Genomic DNA, 19,507 nt, shown 5'->3' on the forward strand with positions numbered 1-19,507 from the left:
TTTGGGGGGTGAGTGGGTGGGAGTGGATGATAAGAACAAAAGAGTGGACTGAACAAGACAGGGAACCGAAAAGAAAAAAGGAAGAGGTTAGGGAAGAAGCAAGCAAGAAAGAGTGAGAGTGAGAGTGAGAGAGACAGGGAACGAAAGAAGGAAAGGACCCAGAGAGAAGGACGCTTAGAGGAGGCTTGAATTGGACGGGTAGTGGTGAAAAAGGGAATTGATTGACCGACAAGCAGGGAAGATAGCACTGGCGCTACTGACTGGGCCAGTCTTTTCGCTGTCTTTCTCGAGCTAATACAGAATACGGTCCTTTCTCAAGTCCTCTGGGCCTTTTTTTCTCTCTCCCTAGGATTGGATTGGAGGGGGGAGGAGGGTGAAGGAGGGGGGGCAGAGTGTGGAAGGGAAGGGGGGGGAGGGAGACTTGTGGTTATTTTGGGATCTGGATCTGCTAATTTACTAGTCGCGATACCGATTTCTCCTGGACTAGTGGTAAATATGCCCGGTCAGCCAGGCCAGGGCGGGGATATGCAGCCAACCAGCAACTCTTCACGTAATGTTCCATGGGATGGTACATGCAGTGGTACCTGGTATTAACCAGCTCCTACCATATCTCGGTATGTTAAATACACGCAAAACAGCATAACGTGTGTAATGAGAGAGTACTGTATGTACCCACCACCATCTCCTCCTCCATCAGCTATTCATCCATCCATCCATCCACTTTCCCAGTCACCTACACTTATCCATCCCAGCAGGTACCAGATTACTACTACCTGTACCCAAGGTACCTTACTGATCAGCTTCGCTCAGCAATTCTTAACATCACGAACAAGAGGCTGGGCAGTGCTGTAACTCCATATTATGTAGCTACTGTATATGTAACCCAAGGTACACTATACTTTGCTTTAATTGAGTGCCTGAGATACCGTGGTTAGGGACCTCCCCGGGTGCCACATCTGCCGAATGTGAGGTACGCGTAGGAGATCACCAACAAATTTGCCATCCGAAAATTACCACATCCATTCATAGAAGAAAGAGAGAGAGAGAGAGACAAAACCATTCCAAACCCCATCCTAAGAGTCTACCGAATGCAGCAGATGGCGACAATCAGAATCCTCAGTAGACTTGAGTAACTGACGTAGCTGGCAACCACATTGATCCATATTCCCCTCCCAAAGCCTGGAGTGGTGGACACAAAAGTTCAACGGAGGCTTACCGGCCTCAAATCTGCAACAAGTGGACAAGACTTGTCCGGAGATACGTACTGTGTGCTTCGGCATCCATGGAACTCAGCGACGGCCCCTGAAGCCCACCTCCCCCGACCCACAACTCTAGACCATCAGGAACTGGGAATTACCCAGATCCGTACCGAAGGGCTGGGAAGTGATGCGAGTATCAGTGTAATAGATTACGGTATTCGAAATTCGCCGCTGTTTGCTTGTTTACCCTTCCAATTTACAAGCATTGCTCCCACCAGGCATGAAGGGATGAATCATGAACCATCTTCATTCCTCAACCCGCCCGTACCAGCAACCACAGTCCATCTTGTTACAACATCATAGTGGCAAGGTCACGAATGCGTCGCCGGGGCGGGTGGTTGTTTATTATGGTGGCAGCGAGCGGTCTTTGGTTTATTGGATCCTTAGCGAGCAACGGATTGTTGCAACAGCTTCAGACTGTGGAGAGTTGGCTCCGTTGCTGAGAAAAGGCTCCTCATACTCAGGTAGTGTACACCCCAATAAAAATCTTGTCTATGTACTGCTAGTACTAGACGGCGCATGTAACGCTTCCTGCATATATGCTCCGCCTCGTAGAAACTTCATAGTCCATTGTAGTGAGGCTATCATGGCTATCAGTAGCAGGCAAGAATAGGATAAGATTCTGAGCACACTCTCGGCAGTGCAGTTGCATTCCCAATCAAGCTGGCAGCATGAACTAGTCTCCAACCGATCATATCATGTCCTTCCACGAAAACTTCTTGTACTTGTATGTTACTGCGTACTTGATCGAACTACACAAAACCTTGTACAACTGCAAAAGATAAAGAAAAGGAAAGGAAAATTATACACGTTACACTGACTCTTTCGCCACGAATCGACACGCATAGGGAAGCATACATCATACATAATTAGCTGCTTCGACCCACAGCCGCTGAGTAAGGCAGGCACTGAACATCTGACTGCTTTTCCAATTATAGAGTAACCTGTCTTCCTTGCCACTGTCAGTACACAAGAAAGAAACATGCGCCCATGGAGGCACACTGGCACCATTTGACAGGACAAGATTTTGAGTTAGATAGCTGCCTGCCAGAATCCAAGCCCGTACATAATTCAGCCCCAGTGGCCACGAAACTTGTCCAGTGACAGCGGCTGCGCATCACTTCTCACAAGAATGGGGAAGAGGTCTGGGCAAGCCCACCAATACCATGCATGTACTTGGAGTATATGGAATCCACCGAACTTGTCCACCCACCCTAAGCAATAGAGACAACGTGGTCTGTGAAGCCAATTCTTGCGGGAGACTTGCATTGAGTTGGAGGATTCCCTGATGACTTGACTGTCTACGGAGACAAAGACATGTACATTCCGGTTTCCTAGAATTAGTCTACAGCTCTGTCGGGAGCGGGGTCTGCCAATGTTCGCTTCTACAGTACAGTACATAGTCATAGCACTTCTGGAAAGAAACGAAGATCGACTCCGCAGTCCATACCTATCTATTCTTAAGCATTGCGGATGGGGGCGCATCTAAGACAGCAATGACAAGAGCCACTCGTCGTCCCCTGAAGACCCGCGAAAGGCCGCAGAGATCTACCCAACCGATCAAGGGATGCACTATCGGGTTCCAGGTGGTTAACATTGCCGGATGGATTCACTCATTGAGGCTATTTCCAGGTCAGTCAGTACATGATCACACTGCAGCGGATTTATCATCTAAGTCGATCTCTTGCTCTTCATGATCGGATCACTGCTGGCAGAGTATTTAGAGTTGAGAAGTACGATCCCTGGGTATAGATCATCTGTCTCCTTATCTGAGACCCTTACATCCACGGTTGTCCGATCGATAACTCTACGTTGTCAGCCGTTGCAATCCTGGAGAGCATGGTGTATGTATACAGTACGTGGATAGAGAGATAGACAGGCAGATAGGCAAACATTGAGATTTGAAACTTACCTGAGAAACAGTAAACCTGCAGACGCAGTTCCGTTGGTACGAGGAGAATTACTGTACGACAAGGCAGCGGGCCTCTTAGCGGCATGTAATCTTTGCAACCTAACCTTACAAACAATCCGCCAACTGTAATGCCGCAGCCACTCAAATGGCGCGGATGGGAGGGGGCCGGCGTTAGGAAAAGCCCCCACACCCCAAGAAAAACAGGACCCAACTTTCAAGCCTTGATTGCGGTGGCTGCTTTTCTTGCTTTTTGTTCGGTGTCTGCGATTTTGCAAGCCCGTTCTGACTCCAATGAAATGTTGAATTTCTATTGGTAATTCAGGGAAAGGAAGGCCACTTTTGTCCTGCTCCATAGTAAGCAGTGAACTACTAAGCAGCCTGTAGACTATGATCGACAGTTGTGGTTGGTGATCGTGTATCGTCTGTCGTTCCAGCCTCCTTAGACACTCCTTTAGCCTCTTTTGCTAGGCTTCCAGCCTTTCTAGTCTACCGGTGGTCTAGGGCGAAGGCGATGAGAGAGGCTGTGGAGACTCACTTGGATACTCACTCACTCAAGGAAGGTACACTGTATTAATTATGAGCACGGAGTACTATTGACAACCACCTTCCCTGGAAGAACCACCGATTCTCAGGAGCAACCAAGGATGGCCACTACAAATTACAGCTCTCATCTGCTAAATTTAAAAACAGTACTCCGTACCTTCCTTTTGAAAAGAGACACAATGTGGAATATTGTTAGTGGTAGCCATGGATGAGGACCGGAATATTCAAAAGGAGTCCCGTTATTTGTGAGAAATTCACACCTTTCAGGTCAGGGAGACTAAAAGCGTAGCCGCCCCACAAGCTACGTAAGATCCATGATGACATCTGTATCGGTGGGAAAACCGCCCACGCTAACTGGTCTCTGTCTCTTGGGCTGTCCAGACTATCAATTGGTTCGCAGTGGGATTCGCACGGATGTCTATCTCAACGTTCTTCCGCCTGCGTGGCTTGATTGATCAATCCAAACAATAAATCATAACTAGTCTAGTAAGGACAAGGACTAAGTAAAATTATGGATGGGCTGAATCAAGTTCCAAAAATATGCAAAGTAAACAATTTTGACCCGGGTTCCAGAGCCGGCATAGCCATGGAACCGACTGTCCTGCCTTCTCTCTTGACAAAATGATAATACGTAGCAATAGTCGTTACTCCGTGGTATAGTCAACCCTCGAAGATATAGTGATCTTCACTCAATAGATTAAAATAAAGGGTTCATGGGACCTAGAACCTCGAGAGAATACTATAGCGCGATACTAGTGAAATGAAATGGTCGGAACAGCAGTCTGGCAGCTGCTCGGGAGCGATATGCAAGATAGGTGCTATGTGTGTGCAATGTCTGCCCGTTCCATTTATATCTTCCTTGCCCTTGCAGCAGATCAGGAACATACATGCACTGTGTACTGTATCTCAGTACTTAGACTCGATAGCAACCCAAGTCTCCTGGTCATTGGTGATGCCTATCATGCACAGTATTGTATCATGCAACGCTATAAGTAGAGGTAGAAAAGATAAGACATCCCTCCTCGCAGGATCAACCTCATTCACAGGCAACAGACCCTTTCTTCTCCCCTCCCCCTCCCCCTCTCCCTCCCTCGAATCCCCCTGATGGACTCGAATGAATCTCGCCAAATCACTTTTCCGAAGGACCCCTTTCCCCTCCCCCAATAATTTCCCCCCTTCCCAGCTGCTCCGTACTAGCTTGCGGGATATGCGACCGCAAGCAGTAATCCCAATCTCATCGCCAAAGTCCTTATTCTTCCCAATGTGGAGTCATATAATCAGGACACTGGGCTAGCAGGGAGCAGGTTTCAAGACCGTTTGAATGGGCCAATGTCCAGGCACCACAGGGCACTAAAGGACACAGGTGGCTGTGGGAGACTGGAGCATAAGATGTAGGCGAAAACCAATCGGATGGGGCAGTAGAGCGGGTGGCGATATCCGCGACGAGCCTAGGTTGATTGCGACGGAGTTGCGACTTTTGTGTGAGTGGTCCGGCCCGGTCAATTAATGGGGGATTAGGAAAAGAAAAGGGGGGCGGCACCATCGTTTCTTCCATCAAGTGTTTCAGATTTCATTTCGCCTGACTTCCGCTCCCCTCCGTCACACTAAATTAGACTATCACTTCCTTTCCCTCTCCCTATGATTTGTGGCTTCAATTGGTTCAGTGTTCTCGCCACGTACAACGCTGACAAACCTATGGTCGACGGTCCGGGCAATGATTAGTTGCGCGGCTCACCTGGTTTCGTAAACACAGCTTACGAGGCAAGCAGGCCTGTCTGTGCATTGGTCGTCACTCACTACGCTGTACGGAGGGAGTACTTCCAAGTGCTATGGTGCGATGACCGTTTTCGACAGCCGACGCCACATATGCAATTGAGAGGCTCTCCCGAAATGTGGCGGCGGATGTGGTTCGGTACGGAGCTCTGATCAGATTAGTCGTGCATCTTCCCAAGGTATACCCAGTTCAACCTCTGTTGCTGTTTAAGGTGCGATGATCACCTGTGCGAACCGGCTCGCGACGCGACTAATTTGAGACTCCCGTACTCTAGAGTGGTGAGTGGGTTGCTTGTCTGGGACAGTTCCACTGACGGGAAAAGGAACGATCGTCGCATGGTGATTCGAACGCCTGGAGATGTCGGATCGTGATCTTCTACCGCGTCTGATAGACGACTTCGCCACTTCGACTGCCACTGAGTACACTGTGCTGCCGGATGTGCAATCCCCTTTATTGGGGATCACCGTCTAGGACAACTCCGTTGGACCAAGAGTCAGGTTGATCCTGTGAACCGGGATGATTCGCACACACGGCCATTGTGGCGATTGAACGTTTTCAATTTCTTCGATAGCCGACCATTCTTCCGCATGACTCTTTTCTGTCCTGCATCTGATATTCCCGCATTCATCGCGGTGTAGTGGTTGTCAGCTCACGCATGAGCGTGTCCTTGGGGGTGGGTTGTGGGACAACCGGCGCGATTGCAGGCTGGTTGTTGATCACACGCTGGGCCATATTCGCTTGCGAGCATCGTCAGATCTGCTTTGTGGGTGTCCGGTTGGTTGTGACTTATGCTCTATGCTCCCATGTTGTAACACGAAGCTGGGGGAGCTTGTGTCTGCACTGCAGGCCCTGCAGTCTATTTACGGACGGAGGAAGAAGCTCTTTAGCTTTGCCCCTCTGGGTCCCGTTCGGAACCTGCGGTTATTCCTTGCTGGGAACAGATGTCGCAGTGGATGGATCATGGCCATCATGCGGTTGTCTGGTCATTTTGATGAATTGTAACTGCCGTTCTGTGGGCGGGCAACATCCCCCGTCTTCTATTGTTCTGTGTCTGTGGGTCCCTTGTCCTTGCAGCTTTTGCATCTCGGGCGGAATCGTTGGTGTTGTATTCCGTCACGGGTTTACTGGGTCTTCCATGTTGGCTCTTTGGTGTGTGCACACGGACTGCTGTCTGGTTGCTTCCCTGGGGCATATCATTATCTAATGGTTTGATGGCGTGGGCCAAGCCTCCGGGTACAGCAAAGCTGGGGCGCTTACCGGCTGTCTCAGATCATGTTCACATGAACATGCTCTGCACTTCGTCTTTGTTACATTTTCTGTCTGATGGTGTCATCTATGTAACAGGCTGGATCCCAGATGCGCACTCGTTCATGTATGGGGCTGGGTTTACCAGTGCTGTCAGCATTGGGGTCCAAGCCTTGCACGTATGGTTACTGCGTGTGTATTGTGAATTCTTGTTCTGGTGTAATCATGGGGGCTTACTGTGCATGGTTCTCTGGTGTACCCCTTATGCACAAAAATGAGTTGAGTCCCGACTGGTTCAGGTCTCGTTTTCTTGGAAGTATATATCCGATCCGACAACGCGAATAGAACTAGAGCAGGTATTTCGTAGCAACTCTAGACGCGATATTAGCAGAACACGACCTTTAAAGGTGCCGAAGGGATTAAGATCCTGCATTGAACTTGAATATTAAAGGCAAATCAGTGGGTAACATCATGGCTGACTGCTATTGTTGCGACCAGTAATGATTTTCGATGGCAGGTGCATTGCTTGGACAACCCTTCAGGTAATGTAACATAGGACCAAGTATCAAGTCTTTTGCTATAAGAAGCCCGGGTGGTCTAGTGGTATGATTCTCGCTTAGGGATACAAACCCAAGCATATCTGCGAGAGGTCCCGCGTTCGATCCGCGGCTCGGGCCTTCAATATTTTTTTTGCCAGCACCCAGATATCTTTTTTGCATTGACCATAACCATCCCCAGCCTCCTCATCCACGATGATGCAATGCCCTCGAAAGTGCAGAGAGATCAAGCGGTGTGCGCCCCTGGCGCATCGTATGGGCCAACACCGGAACCAAAACCCCACATCCATGAATTCTATCGGCCAGTGCCTTGGTTCTTTATCGCCCGCGGGATCTCGCCCGACGCGTTGCTGTGCCAACCGGTCTCCAGAACTCCCACCGCAATTCAATAGTCTTTCCCCAGTTTCCAGCCTCGCGCAGATAAAGCGTGCGAAGGGCTGCACGTCTATCGACAGTGGACGACCGACCGACTGCCACGCCAACCGCAGGTACTGTATGACACCTCAGATCGCCACAGGGCATCGTCATCAATAACGCGGAGGTGGGGTCGCTGCTGCATTGCACAGCAATCGACATCTAAGATATATATCCCGACACCATGGCCCGACTCAACCCCAACAGCCCCATCAAGCCCGCGGTGTTCCGGCCTCAAGCCAAGGCCAGAATCACCGAGACGGTCGTTCGCGAGGTCTCCCAGTATGCTACGTCGTCCGCGTCCGAGGCAGAGGATGAACCCCAGCAACAATGGACAGTCACCACACTGAAGGGACAAACAAAGGCCGACTCGGTAACAACGACCACGACAATAATCGAAAACCCCCCACAACAACAGCAACAACAAAGAGTCCGACACCAGAGAACAGGGACCGTCTCCAGTGGGATTTTCGATATCTTCTCCGATAGCGATGGCGGGTTCAGCGAAACCGAGTATAGCAGCGCGCGGTCCTCGACCCGCTCTTTGTGCGAGACACGGACGGCAGACCCTTTGAGACTGTCGCAGATCAATTCATTATCTGCGGCCCCTTTGTCCCAACCGCCGCCCCCCCCGCGGCGTAGCAGGTCAACAAGGAAGCCGGAGACCTACAATTACGACAAGGAGAATGACCCTATCGAGCACGAGCACGGGCAGGATCGCGACGTTCCTCCGCTGTCGAGGAACCCGTCGGATGCGTCGTCTTCGTCGTCAAGTCGCTCGCCGATGCGTCGACCAGCGGATACTCGACCGACACCAGGAAGAGGAATGCTGAATACTCGTCGCCTGCTTACGGGCTACCGACGGCCAGAACCCGAATCTGCCGACGAAGAAAGCGAAGAAGACAATGACGCCGACTCAATGGCTGATTTCATTGTCAGCGACAATGAAGACCTCAGTTACCACAATACATCCGAGGATGAAACAGAGGAAGAAGAGTTCGCGAAGCCCGCGCAACCCTCGCCCTTGCCGCCCCGAACAACCACAAGAAAGAGATTGTTCAGGGGTCGACGACCGGGCTGCGAAAAAAGAGAGTTAAAAAAAGATCTGCAAGAAGATCCAGCTGCAGCTGCCTCGGACAATGAGGTGGATCTGAAACTGGCACCATCCTTGCCCGCCAGATTGACAATGGCAGCCCCCAAGCTGGAGGCCACGCCCAGGCGCCTCTTTCAGGAGGAGGTCAACCTCACCGACAAGCTGAACAATCTGCACCTGGAGAACAATGATCCGGCCTTTCAACTCCAGCAGAATCTATTCACGTAAATCTCCCATAAATTCTCCATCTACACCCCTGTCTCTTCAAAAAACCTCCGGTTCGCATGCTAATATAGACCCCCTAGGTCCGGTCAATACGATGACTCTCCAACCAAGAGATCGCAGGCCAACAGAAGCATTGAATCGGCAACGGGGACGACGACAACGACGACGACGACCTCAACACCGCCATCGAGTCCCTCGAAGGGACGCCTTCGATCCCCCACGAAAGACAGACTTCGGGTGCACATCCCGCCCACCCCCCACCGCGAGAGCGTAGACGCCTTCTGGAGCGAGCAAGTGACCAACGACTGGGTCACGCAACACTCGCCCTGCAAGGCCGACGAACTCCTCCGGGAGTTCGACGAGGAGTCCGACGTCGGAGTCATCGACGTGGACATCATGCCCCGGGGAGCCAACCGCGGCAGCCAACCACCAGCCTCCCCCACCCGCAAGCCCCCCAGCAAGACGGCGCTCAAACGCGCCGAGACCGAGAAGAAGAAAGCCGAAAAGGCCCGCAAGCAAGCTTTTGACGCCTCCAAAGCCGGCTTCGCGGAGGATTTCTTCAAGACCCTCGACAATGCCGTGAACGACGGCCAAGTCCAGAAACTCGCCGCCACGACAGGAGGCGTGGAGATCGTGTGGAGCAAGACCCTTCAAACCACCGCCGGCCGCGCCACATGGAAGCGAGTCACGCCAGGCAAGCAGCGCGAGTCCGACCTCAGCGGATCCGAAAAGGACACCCCCACCAAAGCTGCCAAACACTACGTCAAGATCGAGCTCGCCGACCGGATCATCGACAGCGAGGAGCGCATCATCAAGACGGTGGCGCACGAGTACTGCCACCTGGCCAACTACATGATCTCGGACGTGCACGACAACCCGCACGGGGAGAGCTTCAAGGCGTGGGGCCGCAAGTGCATCGAGGCGCTGCAGGACCACCCGGTCTACGGCGGCGGGCGGATCGAGATCTCCACCAAGCACAACTACAAGATCGACTACAAGTACGTGTGGAGCTGCGTCGACTGCGGCCAGACCTACGGGCGGCACTCGAAGAGCATCAACCCCGTGCGGTCGCGGTGTGGCCGGTGTCACGGGCTGTTGCAGCAGATCAAGCCCAAGCCGCGCAGCGTCTCGCCGCGGAAAAAGCAGCCGCTGTCGCTGCTGCCGAATGCGAGGGGGCTGCTCGCGGAGGTGGCCAAGGTGATGGATGGGGTTGCCGCTGTGACTACGCTGGATGATTCAAACTAACCAGCTGGGGTGGAGTCTTCGAAAATAATCATAGCCTGGGGCATGATGGCGTTTCCTTTGGTGCTCAGTTTCTTAGCGGTTATACATTGGTGTCTTCATTTCGGTGTTTGGTTCTGTATTTATATTGTGGACGCTGCTTGCTGACCTGGTGTCAGTTAGGGCATGCCCACTAGCTCAAATGTACAAAAATTATTGCTTGTATCGCCGTAGACTACGTACGGTTTGAGGACCTGACTTCACTTTCTTCTCTTCTCTCTAAATCCCAATATAAAAGTCTCTAATTGATTCGATTCATAACTAACCTAGGTATCTATCTATACAAGCGACAATTGCGCCAATAACTATCTATATATGCATGATGCTTCCTTTCCTTATCCTTAATCCTACCCCCCATCCAAGCATTCGATGTATCCCATCCAAAATCCAAATCCCTATAATATCCAATCCCCATCCCCATCCCAAATGAACCCCCCTCCACCTCCCATATCGAGACAAGTTGATAAGCTAGATGGAATCAAGCAAAAAGCCCCCACTCCACAACCTCCAGACCCCTAACCAACTCCGCCACCACCCCCTCACCCACCTCGACCTCCCTCCTCAACCCCTCCGCATCCCCCCTCTCCACGAATTCCTTCTCAGGAACATTGACCAAGACCAACAGATCAGTCTCCTGCTCCACCAGCCTCACCAACAGAAACCAGCACTGCGTTGTCGTTGTCCCCGCCTGTTCCCCACTCGACCCAGCCCCAGCCCCCGCTCCCACAGCCCTCTGCTGCTGCTGCAACCCCACCCTCCTCCCCCCACCCACCGGGGACGTAAATTTAACCCGCCCAACATACCCCGCCACATTCCCCTGAAACTTCTCAAGCGCCACCCTGGTCGGCGGCTGTACGATCGCCAGCGTATCCGCGGGATCGCAGATGTCGAGGAGGTGGTGGAGGGCGGCAGCGCGGTTGAGGGATTCTTGGTCTTGCGGACTGGTTTCCGAGAGGGCGGAGAGGAGGGCCGGGTGGGCGCGCAGGGTGGCTTGGGCGACGGGGTTGGGGACGGGTTGGTTGAGTTCGATGATGAGGGAGGAGAGGGTGGTGGGCGAGAGGTAGAGTTCTTGGTGGTCGGGGATTTCGCGGAGGGTACTTTTTCCGGGGAGGGGGATGTTAGTGGGTTGGGACTGGAATAATGGGGAGGAGGGGATTGGGGCAGGGGCTGGGGCAGGGCAACGTACCTGGCGTCGATCCAGCCTTGGGGGATGATGCCTTGGATGGCGCCGCCGTAGAGGGGTTGGGGGGTGTAGGTTGGCATTGTTTTGTTTTTGGTCTTGGTTTTTTTTTGGGAGGTTGGTGTGGAGGGGTGGAGGGTGGGTTTTTGAATGTTGTGTGGTTGTAGTCGTGGGAGTGAGGAGATGGTGCAGTATCTGGGATATTAAAGTATTTATGTGTAGTGGAGATAGATGTTTTGCTTGAAAGTTGAAGGAATAAAGCTAAGCTACGGAACAGCTGGGATGGAAGAACTTCACATGATAGCGGGGCTGCGGGGGTCTTGCGGCTTGCGGCTTGCATAAATGACTAATTATGCACGGACTTGTGACTCACTGATCTATAAGGTGACCTAGAATCAACATCATCAGTTCCCTGGACTCATACTGTGACTCAATGCCTTGTATCTCAGACATATAGCGTTGCAGAATGGCGTATTTTGCTCATATAAGGCTAGACTTATAGCCCTCCCGTCAACCACTGACCAGCCTATAAGTTATACTAGTCAACCACACCAGACTCCTGGACTCATATCTAGAACACATAGCGTCGCGGAATGCGATACGTGACCCATCAAAGGCCCAGACTGAATACCTAAGTAAAGGGAGACTAATCAATAACGACCGTCATAGTGCTCGCATAATGTGACTCTACAGTAGGTGTGTACTGTACAGTCAAGCCAAGCCTAACCCCTGCCCCGAATACTCGCCAACTTCTCCCCCAGATGACTCTCCAACATCCGTCGATGACCCCCCAACACCAACCTCGCATCCGCCACCGACCTCGCATACTTCTCAACGAGCACCTCCAAACTCACCTCCTCCCCCCAATCCTCCTGCTCCAACGGCACCTCCACCCTTCTAACTGCATCCCTCCACACCTCCTCCAACTCCTCCCTCCACCCCAACGCCTCCGCCAACCCGCACACCCCATCATCACAATCCCCCAGCACACACACATCCTCCGGCCTCTTCCCCAGATCCCCCGCCGCCTCCCGATTAACCAACACCCGGGGCACCCCCTCCCGCACCAACCGGGGTAATCGCGAACACGGCACGACTTTCAAACTCGTCCCCAGCACCAACATAAGATCCGCCTCGCGCACCAGCGCCTCCCGCTCCGCATACTCGGGGGGGATCTCCTCGCCAAAGAACACGACATCGGGCCTCACCACGCCCCCCTCACACTCAGCCACTGGACAATACGGCACCGCGCCCGTCCGAACCGCCTCCCGCATTTTTGTATCTGGATACGCCGCCCCACACTTCCAGCACCGCTGGCCCGCGCGCCAGCTCCCGTGCACATTCAGCAATTTCTCCGCGGGAATTCCCACCTCCGCCTCCAAACCGTCAACATTCTGCGTGAACAGGAAATGGAGCAGGTTCTTGCGACTCAGTAACAGCAGAAAGGCGTGCGTGCGGGTTGGGCGTAAGGTGCGCGGGTGGCGGGCCCGCGCGATCGCGTAGAAGGGCTCCGGCGTGTGCTTGAAGTAGCTGAGGCTGAAGAGGGCCTCCGGGTAGGGGAGGAGGTGGCGGAGGGGTTGCAGCTGGTCGTAGAGGCCCGACCCCGGGGTGCGGAAGTCCGGGATCCCCGCTGCGGTGGAGATGCCCGCGCCCACGAGGACGACGATGCGTTGGATCTGCTGGGTGCGGATTTGGTGGATGATTTGGGGGAGGTCTGTCATTTTTTACTTCTTATTAAGCTCTTTTTTGGGGAGGCTGGGGTTGTAGAGGGAGGTTGTGCTGGGATTCAGGTCTGCAGTTGGAGATATGTAGATGGGGCGTGAAGAGGGGGGTTTTTTATACCTGGCAAGGCGGCATGCGACAGTTGTCAACCTTTCGTATCGAGCATATGGATATGATTGGGCTGCAGTCATCCTTCTCATATGGTGAACACTTCTGGTTCTCGACCCTCTTCGACGTACTCAACTGACTCCTCGTAGCAACAGCACATTTTTATGCAATTATGGTTCAATACTCCTTCGGCCTACTCTATAAAATGCTCGTTTTATTCCAAAGATCCGTTTAAGTCCACCCGAGCACGGAGATAACTACGGTTGCGTATCCGATTTTGAGCATCATCGTCAATCATCTTCAATCTGCGTGAGAAGACGTCAAGATGTCAAGATGTCAAGATGCCCATTTCCGACGGCTTCGCGCAGACCGAAAGTAATCCCCGCTGCCGAGCCGTCCGAACCCGCAGCCTTTTCCCAGCCATCATCAGCGCGGTCTCTGTTTAGTCAAGTATCGTAGCAGAGGCCTAGGCGTATCCCGGATTTAAGCGTTGGATATTCTACAATATCGCCGAGACAGTTAACTTTGTTGAATACTGTTAAGCATGTAATGTATATCAGAAGTCTACCTACATGACTTTCTCTGTTGCTTCCAAACTTCCCATAAACCAGATTTTCAGCAAGAATTACTACTGTAGACCCTATCCACCCCGCCCCTCGAGAATAACCCCAAGCATAAAACATAATGGCCATGCAACAAAACAACAACAACAACAACAACAACAACAACAACAACAACAACAACAACAACAACAACAACAACAACAACAACAACAACAACAACAACAACAACAACAACAACACCTCCTCATCATCTTCGGCGCCACCGGTCAACAAGGCACCTCCGTCATCCAGCACGTCCTCCACGACCCAACTGTTACGCCCGTACACCATCCGAGCCACCACCCGCGACCTCCATTTTGTTATCCTTGCACCCCGTGCTCGCGTTTCTTTGTCTCCCGGTTCTGCCGGCCGCCGCAATTTGTTTGTCCTCCGCGGCTCCGCCTAAGTTATTCGTCTCCTAGACCCACTGCAGAGCTCGCTTTGACACCTCCTGCATCTCTATACCGCTTAAGCTCCTGTCGCTTCCTCTCCACTCCCCGGCCTACTTTAACACCTTTCGTTTCCCCCTTCTCACTATAGCTCCTGTCACTGCTACGACGCACGATCCGGCATGCAATCCGCCAGCACTTACAGCCCAGTAGCATGGTGCTTGTCCACGCTGTCGACTGTTCGAATCATGGCTGCAGGGAAGTATAACGATTTCCTCACATCAGGGAATATAAGACTACCATGCCCCTGTGAGCGAGTCACTCACCCCGTTTATCTTGACAAGTCCAAGCAACGCCTAAGGCGCCGGACCCGAACGTTTGTCCTCGACAGGACACAGTATCAGCATCTGCCGACCTAATCAAATCCAATCTAGTTTGTGCAAGCGAGATTCTATTTACGAGCGAGGCAGTCCGCGGTGGTCCTCGCAGCCGTGGCGGTTTATACGATTAAGATTCTTTGCACTCAGTGAGGTCTGTTATGATTGTCAGTCACATAGTAATTTGCGCTTTTGCTAGACTAATCGGAGAACAAAATAGTCCGTGATATCTACCAATCAGCGCAGCTGACCACTCGTCACCTGTACCTACCCGATGGCCAGTCCCTCGTAGGGCTCAGCACATGCGTGCTTCGCAATCATGTGAGCCCAAGTGGCGCAGTTGGTTAAGAGTAGTATAATGAGAATAAGTGCAAAGCCTGATTATTCGAGGGCGTCGTGGTAGTTGATTTGGGTCATCGACGGATGTTGGAGCGTTATTTGGGGGAGAAGTTGGCGAGTATTATTCAGGGGCAGGAGTTAACCCAACTACGAGTAGATGCTGCAGACTCGGCAAAAGTGTTCAACATGCCGATGGTAGGGCAGGCTCGGTAAGAGCTGCCTCGGTCCCCGAGCCTAGCCCTAAACAGCCGGAACTGTAACTGTAACTATAGAGTCGACGCCGCGGGCGCCTTATGCACAAGCACTACTCACCAGTATGGTCAATTCCAATCACGAGTAACCAGATCAAACACAATACCACCTTCCTAGAATCAACCCGTAGAACGAAGTCTACCGAAGAACTCACTCGACGTAGCTCGAGCAGATATTCATCATCTCCAGCCTCCTCTCCCCCACTCCACCCCAGTCTGTAGGGTCTCATACTTCGGTCTCGGCAACACAGCCATACAGCCGACCGACAATCCGGGGTCGTAGCTTCGGATTGATCCGCGCCATCCTCCCAGTTTCTCATGCCCACGACTTACAACGAACCCTTGAGATGAATCTCCTTCCTCCCCCCTCTACCTCTTTCGTTCCTTCTAGTCCACCCACCTCATTGCCTGTCAGCATAGCAGGACCTCATCATCACCATGTCCATTATCAGACCGCGCCCCCACCTCTTCCTCCGTCCCCTGCATACGTCACCACCACCAGCCGCACGAGTCCAACTCGCCTACGAGCTCCATCACCACCACCGCCAACCACCTCGCACCACCAGCAGCAGTAGCCCCTCAACATCGCCGATTCTCTTTCTCCATGGGTTTCTCGGCTCGAAGCGCGAGAATCGGAGGATTAGTAGGCAAGCACTTTCCTCCCTACTTGGGGTTCGTTGTAGTAGTTCCAGGTCCCCTGGCCTCTTTTCCCCCTTCTTCTTGTTTCCCACCGTACCCACTAGCCATGCTGTATCTCAGAAACAATACTGGAAAACCCATGGCTGCTAATACGAGGGCTTAGACAACTGGCCAAGGATACCTCCCGATCAGTCTATGCATTGGTATGTTCCTTTCCTTCCTTTTGTGCAATAGCCGGAATTACATTGTTGTCGCTGAGTCATCTCACTCGCAATTGAGAGATTCATTACCTAGCTATACCCCAGGCCCTTAAGTTGGTCTCAGATAAATTGACACGGAGACAGGATCTGCGCAATCACGGCGACTCCGGCCACCATCCGAAACACGATTATAGGGAACTCGCGCTAGATGTGCGAAGCTTCATCGAGAAACACCGCATTCGAGAGCCGACGATCATCGGACATTCGATGTATGTGCGAGAAATCTCTTTGCCAACCCGCCATCCTTCAGTGACTGATCCAGTCTTTCTCTCATGCTCACAGGGGAGCGAAAACAGCTTTGACCTTGGCGCTAGAATCCCCCAACCTCATCAAAGATGTCGTGGCCATCGACAACGGTCCCATCCATCTGCCGCTGACATCGGATTTCCTTGGGTACCTCCAAGGCTTGGCCCGATTGCAACAGGAGCGGATCACGAGCCATCGGCAAGCCGATGAAATTCTGGCGGCATATGAGAAGGTAGACTACCTTTACCAATGATGTCCTTTCTTGTTTCCGTTCCGAAATCGATTGTCAGTTCTCTAACTGATAACCTAGGACCCCGCTATTCGACTTTGGCTCATCAGCAACCTCGTGAAGAAACCAAATTCGCCACATCTCGATCTGCGAATCCCTGTGGAGATCCTGAAAACGGCTATGGGGCCTTTGGGCGACTTCCCCTACCGAGAGACCCAGGAAGAAGGAAGATGCAGGCAGTTTCACGGGCGGGTGCTCTTCCTGAGAGCACTTCGGAGTCATTACATTCCGGAAACGGCATTTCTGACGATGTCTTCGTTCTTCCCAGCCTCCAAGATCGTAGATATCGATAGTGGTCACTGGATCGTTCAAGAGAAACCGGAGGAACTCCGGCAAAGTACGTTTGTGCCTCCCCTGCCCCACCTATCCTTCGTTATTTTCGCCTGGGGCCGAATGCGTGATACTGACGCTTATTCCTTCGGTATAGTTGTTACCGAGTTTTTATCATAGCCTAGAAAAGGCCCCGTCCGGTGGCCGATGCATTCGACACACGTTTATGGCTTACAATTCTGAAGGTATATATGTAAGGCGAACCAGATTAGACCGTTCTAGATACAGTACAAGCAGCATTATATCTCGCAAGACATAATGGATTTGAGCTCAGATGTCGAGGTACAATTACAAAGACCTGCGCATCCCGCACCGCAACTATCGACTTATATTGACATCGGTACCAGGCTTTCGCGTACGATTGCAGGGGACTGATGCATGTGGTTGATGCAATGTCAGCGCAGAGCAGAAGCGCATGCATGGCTTCGGCAAGAGCGTCTCGTTGCCGAGGTAGTAGACGGACGGGACTGTACTTTCCCGTGTCCGGTGTGGATTCCTGCTGCCCCGAGGGGATCGGAACCACGGGTGAAATGCGAAGGCCAGGTGGGCGATGCGAAGAGAAATGGGAGAAAGCAAACGAATATCGCACGATGCTTATATGGAGTATGTACTACTACTTGAGATGTGCACTTATCTACCAAGTAACTACCTATCTAGATCTTCACCTTCCACCTCCACTTCCATTCCAAGAGCGCCCACCGCGAACAAACAATACTCACCAGCCCCACTACTAGCACTGCTGCATAAAATCCCACCAACACCTGCGGTGTAGTCGTCTGCAGCAACTCTCCTCCGATAGGCACCGTCAGCAGCCCCCCAAATGCAGCGACACTGTAAATGGTCCCATAGAAGCGGCCATACTCCTCCGTCCGACATAATTGTCCCGCACAAACCGGCGCCAGCGAGATCCACCCCCCGGATCCGAACCCAAAGATAGCAACCACAGTATACAGGGTCGCCTGATCGTGAGATCCGACTGGAATCCAGACCGCCGCCATGACTATTAGTGTCATCACCACCAATGAAAGAAGGGTGTTGAACCGGCCGAAAAGATCAGCAGCAAGACCGGGTAGCACTCTGCCCATCAGACTCATGCTGTTGAGCACAGTGAGAGAGTAAAACTGGGTATCAAGCGAGAGACCGGCGTAGCGAACATATGTAGGCAGAAGGGAGGCACATCCGAAGATGATGAATTCAAAAGAGAAGACGGCGATGGCGAGGAAGCAGAAGCGAGGAGAACGAAACACCTGGAAGTCGACTATAGCGCGACTCTGGGTACTGGCTGGAAGACGGCCCTTGACAAGGAGAATTCCCAGCGAGTAGCAGGCCAGGGCAACCAAGGCTATGATACGAACGGACCAGGTCCAACCGTATTGACTGAAGCACTTGCGCAGGATGAGGGGTAAGATGGCCCCGCCCGCAGAAGAACCGGCCATGCAGATCCCCGACGCGAGCCCGCGACGACGGAAGAACCAGTGACTCAAGACACTGATAGAGACGGTCGTCACAATGGCAGCAGATGTTCCTCCCAGAATACTGAGACAGAGAATGAAATGCCAGTACCTGGAGCATTGGGCGAGAAGGAGATAGGACAAGAAGCTGGCCAGGGAGCCACAAGCTAGCAGCATCCGGGGCCCATAGCGATCAAAAAGTGGCCCTACTTGAGCCCCGAGGAACAGAGTCAGGAAAACGAAGATGGCGGTAATCCAACCAACATCTCGAACGCTGTAGTGAGCAAGCTGGTTGACACTGATGTAGTCTTGCACGGATCCGACTGCCCAAAAGTTAACGATCGACTCCAACGCGAGTGGATGGTGCTCAAGATCCTCACTAGCTGTCTGAAACCCAAAGGATGGGAACATAATCAAGAAAGAACCCAGGAGACAAGTCCATGCATCGCGCCCACCCTCGGGGAAAGCTAGACTAACCCCTCCAGTGGGGTTGACATCGTCGGAGGATGGCCCCGGTTCTTGGTTAAGAATAGTCAATTCTTGATTCGATGTATCGGCGTTGTGATGCATGATCGCACAGCATGGGGGCTGTAGAATCAGTGATGAATAATAGCCCAGGAATGCCCGCGACGTGCTCCATTTTATAACAAGAATACAGGCGAGGAGAAGAAGAGAAGAACGAGCGCTTTAGGCGATGTCACCGAAGGGCGTGCTGTGGAGATTGGAGATGGGATAGATAAGATAACGGGGTAAGTTTGTGGGTTGATCGGATGTTCCTTCCGGTGGCGGCGATTTGTGGGTTGCGCCGGGACTGTTGAGCAGGAGAAAGGTACTAGGTAGATAGTAATAGTCAGATTAGTGATTCAGTCATTGTTGGTTGAGAAAGGGTGCCTTGCACTGACCGGAACCTTTTCCTCTTCTTACCCAACCTGGCCTCATATCAACATGCGACGAGTTTAACCTGTAGCTGACAAGTACTACTATGTCAACAAGGGTGACAGTTGCCAAACCATCCTTGACA

General features: G+C 52.3%; 6 protein-coding genes and 1 non-coding gene across 7 annotated transcripts; 4 read left to right on the forward strand and 3 right to left on the reverse strand.

The window, feature by feature from the left end:
• The first annotated feature begins 7,319 nt into the window (after positions 1-7,319).
• Positions 7,320-7,410, forward strand: ASPACDRAFT_t219. The gene has a single exon. It is a non-coding gene; the product is annotated as a tRNA-Pro (tRNA).
• Positions 7,411-8,173: 763 nt separating this feature from the next.
• ASPACDRAFT_12813 (uncharacterized protein) lies at positions 8,174-10,168 on the forward strand (the record flags this gene model as incomplete). The annotated part of the gene is made up of 2 exons (XM_020197104.1): positions 8,174-9,021; positions 9,103-10,168. Coding segments are annotated over 2 exons (1,914 nt in total), but the record flags the coding sequence as incomplete, so codon positions are not given.
• A 345-nt stretch (positions 10,169-10,513) lies between these two features.
• mog1 (Ran GTPase-binding protein MOG1) lies at positions 10,514-11,789 on the reverse strand. Its single transcript, XM_020196573.1, has 2 exons — positions 11,490-11,789; positions 10,514-11,400 (listed from the first exon to the last, which is right to left on the reverse strand). Exons 1-2 carry the CDS (start codon positions 11,564-11,566, stop codon positions 10,782-10,784), a joined length of 696 nt encoding a protein of 231 aa, XP_020054326.1. The 5' UTR covers positions 11,567-11,789; the 3' UTR covers positions 10,514-10,781.
• A 416-nt stretch (positions 11,790-12,205) lies between these two features.
• ASPACDRAFT_45287 (uncharacterized protein) lies at positions 12,206-13,204 on the reverse strand (the record flags this gene model as incomplete). Its single annotated transcript, XM_020201577.1, has 1 exon — positions 12,206-13,204. One exon carries the CDS (start codon positions 13,202-13,204, stop codon positions 12,206-12,208), a length of 999 nt encoding a protein of 332 aa, XP_020054327.1.
• A 793-nt stretch (positions 13,205-13,997) lies between these two features.
• ASPACDRAFT_1889889 (uncharacterized protein) lies at positions 13,998-14,782 on the forward strand (the record flags this gene model as incomplete). The annotated part of the gene is made up of 1 exon (XM_020198551.1): positions 13,998-14,782. A coding segment is annotated over one exon (458 nt), but the record flags the coding sequence as incomplete, so codon positions are not given.
• Positions 14,783-15,206: 424 nt separating this feature from the next.
• On the forward strand, positions 15,207-17,155 carry ASPACDRAFT_62250 (uncharacterized protein; the record flags this gene model as incomplete). Its single annotated transcript, XM_020203772.1, has 7 exons — positions 15,207-15,229; positions 15,293-15,334; positions 16,074-16,113; positions 16,255-16,379; positions 16,453-16,648; positions 16,727-17,042; positions 17,133-17,155. The coding sequence occupies 7 exons, from the start codon at positions 15,207-15,209 to the stop codon at positions 17,153-17,155; spliced, it is 765 nt and encodes a 254-aa protein (XP_020054329.1).
• Positions 17,156-17,635: 480 nt separating this feature from the next.
• On the reverse strand, positions 17,636-19,072 carry ASPACDRAFT_80106 (uncharacterized protein). Its single transcript, XM_020205567.1, has 2 exons — positions 18,867-19,072; positions 17,636-18,809 (listed from the first exon to the last, which is right to left on the reverse strand). The coding sequence occupies exons 1-2, from the start codon at positions 19,054-19,056 to the stop codon at positions 17,689-17,691; spliced, it is 1,311 nt and encodes a 436-aa protein (XP_020054330.1). The 5' UTR covers positions 19,057-19,072; the 3' UTR covers positions 17,636-17,688.
• Positions 19,073-19,507: the final 435 nt, after the last annotated feature.

The sequence above is a fragment of the Aspergillus aculeatus genome, assembly GCF_001890905.1.
Source record: "Aspergillus aculeatus ATCC 16872 unplaced genomic scaffold ASPACscaffold_12, whole genome shotgun sequence".
NCBI classification, from domain to species: Eukaryota; Fungi; Ascomycota; class Eurotiomycetes; order Eurotiales; family Aspergillaceae; genus Aspergillus; species Aspergillus aculeatus.

Bases quoted from the DNA above. Each gene is read 5' to 3' on its own strand.
- mog1 (XM_020196573.1), bottom strand. From the start codon at position 11,566: ATGCCAACCTACACCCCCCAACCCCTCTACGGCGGCGCCATCCAAGGC. The intron at 11,401-11,489 runs GTACGTTGCCCT...CCCCGGAAAAAG, and splicing joins CAAGGCTGGATCGACGCCAG to TACCCTCCGCGAAATCCCCG.
- ASPACDRAFT_80106 (XM_020205567.1), bottom strand. From the start codon at position 19,056: ATGCATCACAACGCCGATACATCGAATCAAGAATTGACTATTCTTAAC. The intron at 18,810-18,866 runs GTGAGGATCTTG...ACTTTTGGGCAG, and splicing joins CTTTGGGTTTCAGACAGCTA to TCGGATCCGTGCAAGACTAC.